At 40.6% G+C, this 12,049-nt stretch overlaps 1 protein-coding gene across 1 annotated transcript in view; it reads right to left on the reverse strand.

Annotated features, from left to right (window-relative positions):
* Window positions 1–12,049, reverse strand: part of SPAG9 (sperm associated antigen 9) — a 2,484,778-nt gene that overhangs the window by 1,189,074 nt on the left and 1,283,655 nt on the right. The window contains exon 7 of the mRNA XM_044084932.1: window positions 5,468–5,567. Within this exon, the coding sequence (XP_043940867.1) occupies window positions 5,468–5,567 (100 nt within the window). The remainder of the gene's footprint in view (window positions 1–5,467; window positions 5,568–12,049) is intronic.

Here is a 12,049-nt window from a genome sequence, read left to right on the forward strand (position 1 = left end):
CACTGTCTAGATTTTTGTCTCTTATTTTTGGTCTGTCCCTAACAAAATTGATGGTTATTTGACAAATCGAGGATAGAGGTCACTAAACTGAGGATCAATATCACTAAATAAGATCAGACATTTGAGTTTCAGACTTAACATTCTTCAAGAATATGTATGCTAATGCAAAAATGTTTTGGTATATCAACTTTTCTAAATGTACAAACAGCAATATTTAAACATGGTCCCCATTTCTGGGGCTTTGCCCACCCCCACACCACTGTTTTCTGAGGGATTTATAGTATTTTTCTGAGAGACTGAGAAATCTCAGTACTCTCCCAATGAAACCAATGGCACATTCTGGAAATCATCTCAGAGAAAGTAAATCCTTCACAGGGAGATTCAAATACCCATAATCTCCTCAGAAATGGAATCAGAAAGCTGAGAAGAAAGACCTGCATCTGTCCCGCCACATCCCCCTACAGATTTGACATCCTGAAACTCCTAAGGGAAAGAGGAATTCTTTTTTGTACAAGAAATCAACTTAAACGAAGGGTCAACAGCTTGTACAAGATACTGTGCCAAGCCAGATAAATTAGTCCTGAACTGAGAAACTAACATAGGAGAAGTTAACGGTTTAGTCTTCTGTCAGTTTTTGACAGAAAAGATGGGACAAACTGACTTAGTACTGCCAGCAACAAACTTCTAACAACTGCATATGATACAGTAAGTCTGAAATATTAGGAAGAGGAAATATTTTACAATGAAAAATATAACAAAGGTATACAAGTAAGAAAAAGTACAAAACAATTTAACAGATGGCCCATCTTCTAAGCCTGGTAATGCTTTCCAGGGCGAGTATTATCAGGGAAGTAACACCCTTCTTGGAGTTGCAACACATCTGGGCATGTGTGAATTTCCTGACAACGCCCACCCAGCTGGGCATTACTGCTTGCTTATCAAAGTCGTTCTGCACCTGGTCCTTTGCTTTAGTGATTACAGTAGTTGCTGCCTTCCTGGCTTGTGGATGCCTGTCAATCATATCTATGACACATTTTACCAGTATTGCAGAAAAGACCTTCTCTTTAATTTGACCACTTCTCCGATCACTGGTGTCCACCAGCAGGTCCTAGAGTTACTAGTGATAAGTGCTGAACACCTTCTGGCCAAAGCTCCATGCCACTGCTGCAATTAATGAGGCCTTGAACACAGACACTACATCCTTGACCTCCCAAAGTACATAGGACAAGCACTTCAGGAGGTAGGTGGGTGTTGAACTAATATCACACAGAAGCATCTGCTAGATGTTCCAAGACAAAATACACTGCATGTTTAGGCTTCTACAGTCACTCAAGCTGCTGTCTATCCATATGGAGAACTGCACCAACAGATAGTGAATGGACAACTCAACACTTCCGCTGATCTTGATGTTCAAAATATATGGCCTTGGTCTGATGCCACAACTACAAAGTTAATCACAGACCACTGTCCTAAGGAACTCTGGTAGCAAGTACCCTTACAACCATCCATGAGAGACTGGACTCGAAAATGAGCAGTACCAAAACTCTGGAAAAGAAGAATTATACCCAAGTTAAGAAACAGCAGGCTTAATGAATAAGGTGTTAGAGCAGCAATCTGGCTGAGAAAATAAGGCTAAAGTGAAGTGTCTGCCATGGATAAATTTAAGGAACTCACTTAGTTAAGGTAAGCTAAATGCAGAACAGTTTGTGACACAAGCCAAAAAAAAACAAATAATTTGAGAAGCTTTCAAATAGAGTTTTTAGGTTCAAGTTGGATGGTCTTGGGATTAACAATATTGAGATGTTGTGTGTCACATATCCAGTACAGGAAGTTTCTAAATCTAGCAAAGGCCTGGGTTTTATGGCCTTGACTTTGTAATTATCTACTGCTACATTTGTTTTTTTTTTTTTGGGGGGGGGGGGGCGCTCCTAATTACCTTGACCAGTGCATTAGAAAATAAAGTACTTTAAAGCTGGTGATAGCAACAAAAAAAGCAAGCAGCTTAATCAGTGTAGTAAGTAGTAAGTGGTAATTTCAAAAGGACCAATGATGCTTTGTAAGAAAGGTACACAATAATAACAGATGCAATCAACTCAGGGTGTGGATGGAGTCTACAAAACTGCCTGCAAAGTACACAAAATAACTCTGACAGTAGATGCAGAAGACAGTAATGCAGCTGGGGACAGTCAAGCAAGACTAATATCAATGATACAAAGCAGAAATAAATGAAGATTTTAAGACTGGGAAATACCAGGAGGCGCTATGCAGTTGCCTCAGGAGAGTGGCCTCTCTAAAAAAGTTAGATATAACAAGAAGTGCTCTTAAGTTGTAAGGAAACTAAAAAGCCTGCTTGTTGATGGACAGCTGTTTTTGGTGTAGGCTGGTCCATACCTCCCAACCGTCCCAAATTATTCATTTTTTACCGAGTTTTGGGGTCCAAATGATGGGGTGCCACGATTCCCAATTGGCACCCCTTCATTTCCGATTTTTTTCCAGCTTTGGTTTAAAATTTTTCTTTCACGCTTTTGAGCGGATGTCATCATGTGTGTGATGATGTCAGCTCCGTCAGCTTGTCGGAATTGAGCTCAAAGGCTCACGTACACACATTTACGGCTGTTTGAATGGCTCTATCTCCAAGGGAAATGGATCTATGCAAGGGAAACAACTGCTGCTGCGGAGAAAGAAGTATGACTTTAATTCTGAGTTTCTGCAAAGTATGGAGTTTTTTTTTTTTGCAAACATAATGGACTTGACTTTTAAAGGTACTGTTTTCACTACTTGAACATTGAGCGTTTATTTCTGGAGTTTCTCTGTGCTTCAGCCAGTGTGTGTGTGTGTGTGTGTGCGTGTCTGTATGTGTGTGTGTGTGCGTGTCTGTATGTGTGTGTGCGTGTCTGTATGTGTGCGTGTCTGTATGTGTGCGTGTCTGTATGTGTGTGTGTGTGTGTGTGTGTGTGTGTGTGTGTGTGTGTGTGTGTGTGTGTGTGTGTGTGTGTGTGTGTGTGTATGTATGTATGTATGTATATATATATATATATATATATATATATGTATATATATATATATATATATATATATATATATATATATATATATATATAAATGCCGCCAACTGAATACACCTGGTGGCTAGAGGTACTCAGGCTCAAACCCTGTACCTTGGGTACAGATAAAAAAAGAGCCTAAAGTCCCTAGCCACCACCACTTGTGAATTTATGCCTAATATTTTAGCTCTGTTGCTCATTAAAAAAAATCACTGAAGGATTGAATTCACTAAATACTGACAGGCATTTGAATTTCAGACTTCATATTCTTCAGAAAATAACACAAAACCTTTTATTCTAGCAATTTTCTAAGTTTATAAGATCAGTGTTTGAAATGTGTCCCCATTTTGGGCTTTTCCAGGTTTTTGTGCTAAGACGTTGAAAGATATGGTGAGAAGTGAGAACAGAATTCACTAAATGATAGCCATTTAAGTTTCAGTCTTCCTGTCTTTCAGGAAACTGCTGATTTGGCTTAGTGGTGTGTTGCTCTGACTGTACTGCACAGGGTCCTGGGTTCAAGACTTGGCAGTGAAATGCATGGTGGTAACCCATTTTATTCAAGCAACTTTGCAAATTTATACAAACAATGTTTAAAATGTTAAAGTGTGTCCCTGATTTTTGCCCCCCCCCCTCCAAAAAAAATGAAATTGAAAATACGTGCGAGAAGCTGTGCAAGATGCCTATGGCTTACACTACTGTCATTCTATGTACACACACATACACACACACACATACATATATATATATATATATATATATATATATATATATATATATATATATATCTATATATATATATATATATATAAATATATATATATATATGTGTGTGTGTGTGTGCGCGCACGTGCACATATGTGTGTGAGTGGAAGTAGACTTTTCTGATGAAAATGTTCCGAATAAGGTAGTTTTGTCAATACTGGTGCATGCATTCTGTTTCATTGCCTACTGGAAAAATGTTTACACAATACATTTTAAATGCACTCTAAGTCTAACAAGTGTGCTGTATTATACAAGGAATATAATTTAATAAAGTCAGGAAGGTGAATCAAAGAATGCATGTATGTTTCTTGTTTTATGTGCAAGGGGCCTATGATGTAAAAACAGCCCAAAGGTAGTCTTTTATCCACCACTGGCCAGATGCATTTTCTTTGGATGTGGTGTGGGTTTCAATGCTTTTTCAATGAATGCGAGTTTCAAGGGCAGAGAAGTTTTAATGCCAAGTCTATTTTCATTGTGAGACAGTATTGCTTTGTTTAGTAGATATCTATAGTGTTTGTGCACTGTGCTATAAAATGTAAAAATAAAATCCAAATAATCATTGTAGAAGTAAAGCAGTATGCACACATTAGTGTTTATGGTAAATGTGGTGAAATAGCCAGGTACTGGGACATTGGAATGGCTGCAGGGGGACTCTGGTGCTATATTTTGGTTCTATTCTTCAGTTTGCGTTTGAAAGTTGGTATCCCACAATTCCACTGGAGTGGGTGGGGTTATGTAATTATGTATGCAAATTTTACATTAATCAGTGTACAGATCCGTACCTATTTTTCATGGGCCTTGTCCAGATTTTTGATGTTTCCAGGTTGAGAGGTATGGGCTGGTCTTTGGAAAAAATATACTAATGAATTCCCGAATGAACACTGTAAGCCAGTACACGTTTAGTTTATAAAGTGTAATCAAGTTGGAAGGGAGAGCCATGAGACAGGCTGACAAAATGAATACTGCAAATAATTAGACAAGGAAAGATAACAGAGCAAGATGAGGCCAAGCGGAAGTTTGACTGGCTGGTTAAAGACTGCATTCCCTACTAGGGGTTGCTAGCAGAGTAGAGGCAATCACGTCTACTGATACGAAATGCTGCTGAGCATTTGCTATTTACCTGAGGAAAAATTCTCTCAAGTCTGCTTGAGATATAAAAACATCTATACAAATAGTTTCATTCAGAACTCCTAAACCTTCTAATGGGAAAAGCTATCAAATTAAAGAGAATGCTTTTGCTCCTTCTAAATTAGATTTTTCTGCAGCGATGTTCAATAGGAAATGAACACTTTTCTGCAGTTTGCAATTGTGAATGAGGTAAACTGAAAAAAATGGAACCTGAATAAAACAAAAAAAGCAAGCAACCCATTTAACAATTTGAATACTTCTGGACTACATCAGCTTAAAGTTTCAAGACCATTTCCACAAAATTCCATTTTGTGCTTGTTAGTAATGTTGCAAGTTATACCATTTGACATCACCTAATGAGCAATTACAAACTTCTCCAATATGTAAATATGCATGAATATGCCACTGATAAAATGGGCAGCAATTCTGTTGAAACAATAAATTGTTTTAAAAGAGAAAAGAAAAAAATAATCTTAAGGTTCTGAATCTAACCCCAGAATTTTCCTTTGTATTCTTAATGATCATACTTTTACCTTGTTCCTCTGAACCCACTGAGATCTTTGTCCATATCCAGCTCTGGGGTAGACTCAATGATGGCTTGTACCTCTGATTTTTCATCATTTTCAGCAGACCCTTCAGGGAAACAACCAGTGATTAACGCTGAACAAATGTCTAGTCTTTTATCATTAATTTATACAGAACATGAGAATAGTAAGATGGGCAGCACAAAGTCACAGAGCTAGACAAATATAGTCACATTTACACCACCATTCAAAAATGTTATGAACTGCTAACCTCAAATTGGAAAGTCTAACATCTTAAACGTACAATTTTTTTTAAATGTGACAGGTATATATACACTGCATAGAAAATGTAACACTATTTTCTGCAGTATAAACATTTTTTTAACAATTTTCATTCACTACATTACACAAATTGCTCAAATCATGCCTTTCCCTTGAATTTCACTCCTCTATATTACTCTGCATGACCTGTTAACAAAAATTTCATTTATTTCTATATAATTTGTTCCTTCCCTTTCCTAAAGATCTCATTTCCATTTTTTTTTTTTTTTAAATATTAAGTATAAGTGTGTGCCGCAACGTCTGGGATAGGTTCTATCCAACAGAACATTAAGTGCAGATGTCAAGCAAATACTGTATACTTTGTATTGTGTTTCACCTAATGTCCTGAACAACGTCGGATCACATTTACGTCCACTTACTACAGTATGGACATAAATGCGGTCAGATGTTATGTGGAAGAACATTAAGCACACACCTGTAATTCAGTAACAATTAGTTTAGATTCTGATTTCCATTGTTTAGCAATTGTTTTCTTGGGAAGTCAAAAACATTAAACTTAGCAAAGCTTTCCTGTGTCTAAGCAATTCAGGTTGTATAAATCCCAGCTCAAAAGAATAATTTCCATAGTTATAACTAGTTGCTCCCCATGCATTTCTGACAAAGAACTCCTTAGAAAATTTTCAAAATCTGCCAGCATGCTACACCCCCCCCCCCCCAAAAAAAAAAAAAAAACATGTTCTAATCACCTTTCTCTCTCTCATCACACCTCCAGCATTTGCTATTTATACTGAAGTCAGCTTGGGGTATAAAAATACTTGTCAGCAGCTGCATTAACACTCCTAAACCTTCTGGGCTTTGTTGCATACTTGAAAGCCGCAAAGATGTACTCCAATTCTTACTTTCCATATTGTGCCTTTCCATTTTCTTTCCAATCTTTTCTAACCACCAGTGACAGATTCCTATGGTTACTGTGCTGAACTTCACATGCTCTATTCAGTACCACTTTTTAACAGCAACTTCTATTGTAGCCGCAACTAAAAATTATACAAGTTTGGTCTTTCATTTTGCAAACCCCTGACCTTTTCATCTTGCCTCTCCTTTGTTATCAATTCCTGGTAGGGAATGCAATTTTTAATCTGTAATCTAAACTTCTGCTTGGCCTCATCATACTCTATTACCTTTCCCTGCCTATTTGCTTCCCAAAAGTACAGTTGTGTACCTACCATAAATGCAGATGTTCGAGTGTATTCACTGTTGCAGTCATTACAATTGGGTTATCCTGCTGGCAGGCTACCTGCAGTCAGCCTGAATTACAAAGTCCTGGTCCGGCGTCGGTTGCTGTCGCCTCCACCCTGACATCAGTGCGCCAGGGGTATAAAAGATGTAGCAGACGCCATTTTCTTCAGTTTTTCTTGTCCCAGATGTCAGGTGCCCCTAAAATGGTAGGCTAAATTATGGCAATAAGCATGCATACACAAAAAAACTTTTTCCTTCGTCTACAAGCAAATACACCACATAGGTTGTATAGAACAAAGAAGTACAGATAAATCCCAGCAAAGGAAAGGGGGATGGTGGGTGGCTAACCTGGACTGCAACAGTGAATACACTTGAACATCTACATTTATGGTAGGTACACAACTGTACTATGTTCATCGTGTTTCACTGTTGCAGTCATTACAATTGGGTTGAATCCCAGAGCTAAGGTTAGGAGGCTGGTGCTAAATAGGATTAGGAGAGGCTATGAGGCCCTGCAGAACTGCAGTGGCAAAGCCCGCCCTGGATTTAGAGTAGAGAGGTAAGTGATAGTGCTTTGTAAAAGTGTGCACTGAACTCCAAGCTGCAGCCTCTAAGATGTCTTTGGTTGGTACTCCTCTGAGGAAGGCTGCTGAAGTGGCTGCTGCTCTGGTTGAATGCGGCCTAATGCCCTTAAGCACTGATTTGCCATGCTGTGAATAGCAGAAACGAATGCAGTGGCCAATTCACTTTGAAATAGCCTGCTTTGAGATAGGCTTTCCTTGTGATCCTGCAGCATATGCCACTAGAGGTTGTTGAGTTTTTCTGAAAGCTTTAGTTCTGTCCAAGTAGAAGCGTAGCTGCCTGTGAATGTCCAAAGAATGCACAAGTCTCTCAACCTTATTCTCTGGGTTTGGATAAAAGGTAGGCAAATGAATGGTTTGGTTAAGGGCCACACTGGATACTACCTTAGGCATAAATGTAGGGTTTGTCCTCAGAGAAACCCTGTTAGGATGGAAAATGATAAAAGTTTCCACAGCCATGAGTGCTTGTTAACTCTGAGACTCGTCTAGTAGAGGTTATTGCTAGGAGCAGAGCTGTTTTCCAGGATAAGAATTTTATATCAGCTGCAGAGGCTGGCTCAAATGGAGGCAGTGTGAGTTTTTCCAAGACATAGTTGAAGTCCCATGCACGTACTGATGCTCTCCCTTGCAGGTCTTATGTTTTTGGCCCCTCTGAGGTACTGCTTTAGTAATGGATGAGAAAAAAATAGGTGGTTCTGTATTGTAATGAGCTGAAATGGCAGAGGCATGAATCTTAATTGATGAAAAGGAAAGGCCTTTATCCAGCATCTCAGTTAAGTATTGCAAAATCTGAGGAATATTTGGAACAATCGTGTCAATTCCTTGTGCCTGGCTCCAAGCACAGAATCTCTTCCATTTTTCTGCATAAGATTTTCTGGTACTGGGCCTCCTGGCCTCCAGAATAACATCCATCACCACTTTAAAGAGGTGTGTGTCTTGAATGGCTACATTATCCACCGTGCTGCCAGGTTTAAGGTCCTGAGTTGGCTGTGCAGTATCCGACTGTTTTGTTGGGTCAACAAGTGAGGAATTTGGGGTAATGTCCAGGCTGGGCATTGAGACAAGCTCTTTATGATTGGGTACCAGTGCTGGCGGGGCCAGTCCGGGGCAATCGGTATCATTTTTGGCTTCTCTTGTCTGACCTTTAGGAGTACCTTGGGGAGAAGAGTCAGTGGAGGAAAGGCATATACTGTTAGGTTTTTCCAGCTGAAAGATAGAGCATCCACTTTCCATGCTTGCTTGTGATAAGTCCTTGTGCAGAATCTCTGTATTTAACAGTTGTGAGGGGAGGCAAATAGGTCTATGTCTGGGCATTCCCAGTTCCTTGTTATCATGCTGAAGACCTGTGGATCCAATATCCACTCGTGGGGATCCATTAGGTTTCTGCTTAGTTAGTCTGCCAGAGTATTTATCTTTCCTGGCAGGAATTGTGCTTGCAGATGTACTTGTTAAGTCAATGCTGTGTCCCACAAGTTCATGGCTAGTCTGCAGAGGGGATAGGAATGTGTGCCTCCCTGCTTGTTTATGTACCACATGACTGTAGTAGTGTCAGTCTTTATCAGTAGTTGTCCTCGAAGTAGATCCTTGAAGGCTGTTCAGGGCATTCTGAACAGCTAGCATCTCTTTTTGATTGATATGTAGATGCATTTGACTTGTGGACCATGTGCCCTGAATACATCTTCCTGCCATATGGGCCCCCCAGGCATAATCTGATGCATCTGTTGTTAATGTCTGCCTGGCTGTGGGTAAGGTGAATGGCTGTCCCATGTTGTGATGACAGGCCTTTGCCCACCATCGAAACTCCTGTTGCAGGCAGGGAATGAGGGTAATTATTGTTTCCAGGCTGTGGCAATTTTGAGTCCAAACACTTTTTAGATACCATTGAAGTTTCCTCATATGCAGTCTTGCATATGGAATTAGCAAAATGCAGGATGCCATGAAGCCCAAAGCCTGCAGAATGTTTCTTGCAGATAACTGGGTCTTTGTTGCCAACATTTTGAAATACGTAGTCAGTTGTCTTTGTTTGTCTGGCGTGAGATAAGCCATCTGGGCAGTTGTATTTAAGCTTGCACCCAGGAATATCATCTCTTGAGAGGGTACGAGTTTTGATTTCTTTTCGTTTACTGTGTACCCAAGGCCTGTTAGTAATCTTTTTACAAATGCCAGATGCTGTAGTAGAATGTCCTTGTTCTCTGCCTGAATAAGGTAGTCGTCCAAGTAAGGATATATTTGTATTCCTCTTTGCAAAATGCAATTACTGGTGCCAGCATTTTGTGAAGACCCTGGGTGCAGTAGATAAGCCAAAGGGCAGTGCAGAGAATTGGTAGTGCATTGAGCCAGCTATAAATCTGAGGCATCTTCTGCATGATTGTCTGATTGGGACATGCAGGTATGCCTTTTTTAGATCTAAAGTCACAAGCCAAGCCTTCTTGTCCAGCATGGGCAGAAGCTGCTGCAGAGTTAACATTTTGAATTTTGGAATATCCAGAAATGTGTTTAGGATAGACAGGTCCAGTACTGGTCTCCAGGCTTTGTCCTTTCTGGGCACCAAGAATAGTAGAGTAAAATCCTAGTCCCTGCTCTTGCTGTGGTACTTGCTGAATGGCTTGTGCCTCTGCCCATTGATTGTGTGGCAGGTCTGGCATACCGTTTGCCCTTGGCAGGGTGTGAAAGTGGAACCTGTAGCCTTGTGACACGATATTTAAGACCCATTTGTCCTGGGTGATCATGTGCCAATTTTGTGAAAAAAGTGCTAGTTTTCCCCCCAAAGGAACTGCCAGAAGATAAGTGCTTGGTGCTGGCAGGGGAAAGTCATTGAGACTGTTTCCTGTATGGCTGTGATTTTTCATCTCCGCTTTTGGAGGTAGAAGCACCCCATTGCTTAGGCCTGTATGAGCCTTGGGGCTGTGATCTGCCTCTGGGGCATCTGTATCTGCCTCTTTGTGGCCTGTCTGAGACTGAAAAGGACCAATTCTTTGTATGCCAGTTCTTGCTAAATCTGGGAGGCTGTACCTGTAAGAAATCCTTGACTGTTTGCATAGATTTAGCCTTGTCCTCCATTTTCTTCAACACCTCTTCTGCTTTAACACCAAACAAGGTATCATGCTGTAATGGAGCATCTAATAATTTTGCTTTAACATGATCAGGCAAATTCTGTTCCTTTAACCAAGCATGTCTCCTAATGACAGAACCCATAACAGCGGCCCTGCAGGAGGCCTCTAGAGAATCAAAACCACAATGCAAAGTATGCTTTCCCACTTGTTCAACTGCATGCAATACATCCTGCATTTCTTTGTTTTCTGCACATTCTGAAGTTGTCAACATTTTCTGTTTAAGCAGTGACATAAGATATTGCTGATATTTAAGCATATGAAACTGACAATTTAAAGCCCTTACAGCCAAGGTAGCAGAAGTGTAAATCTTTTCCCCCCATCTGTCCAGGGCCCTTGAATACCTATCAGAGGAGATAGTTTTTTTTTGCTGTGGAAGCCTTGACCCCTTTGGGACCCTGACAGAGTTTCTGGGTCAGCAGCAGGGTTTTTATAAAGAAATTTATGTGAATCAGGAACCCTGTAGTATCTCTGTCTGGCTTAACAGGAGCTGGTGGTAGAGAGTCAGAAGTCAGACCGGACTCTGAAAATACATCATCTACTATGTCTAAAACAGGAGGAATAGCAAGGGGCCTGTGCTGAGGCAATAAAAGGAAGTCTCTGAGCCTTTTCTTGGATTCTGAGTAATCTTGGATCTCCCAGTGGAAGTGCTCCCTCATAGTATGCAGTCTCTCCCCAAAAGAATAATCCTCAGGAGGAGAGGCTGAAGGGATAGATCCTTCAGCATTAGAATCCTCATAGGGAGGAAGAGAATATTCCTGTTCAAAAGAGGAATCAGAGGAAATGGAAAACTGATCTGAAGATTCATATTCTGTCTCTTGCCTAGGCCTCTTATCAGGTGGGGGATGGGAACCCCTGATCAAAGTAATGAGGTCTTCGGCCATTTTAAGCATCTGTTTTTTAGGCATGGAGGCTTGTCCAGGAGAATGTTGTACTTGTTTCTTTGTCTTTAGAGGTGCTTTAGTCTTTGCCTTTGAAGCTGAAGCTGTTTTCACATATAACTGTGTAGGTCTGAAAACACCCTCAGAAGCCGATGCCTGCTCAGCAGCTCCGGACCCATCTGAGGGAATAGTTTCTGAGTGTCCAATACCTTGAGTTTCCAGCGGCCTAGTCGGCTCCACGTAGGAGTCGGAAGTGGCCTGTGGCTCTGAGGTAGCAGGCATCAGGGGTTGCGAAAGCGCCTCGCTGAGAACCGGCGAACCGCCGACAGGCCTAGCGGAAGCCTCATCGTCCGATTTGGACCTCGGATGCCTGTCCTTTTCTTTTTCTTTGCGTTTTTTAGAAACTCCGGTAGTTAGCTGTTCCGACGGCATTATATAATTAAATCTCCTGCCAAAATAATGAAATGCAAAATCGTACTGACATTTAATAGTGCGTTGGTT

This window comes from Protopterus annectens, chromosome 10.part0 (genome assembly GCF_019279795.1).
Source record: "Protopterus annectens isolate FY-2018-M chromosome 10.part0, PAN1.0, whole genome shotgun sequence".
NCBI lineage: Eukaryota > Metazoa > Chordata > Ceratodontiformes > Protopteridae > Protopterus > Protopterus annectens.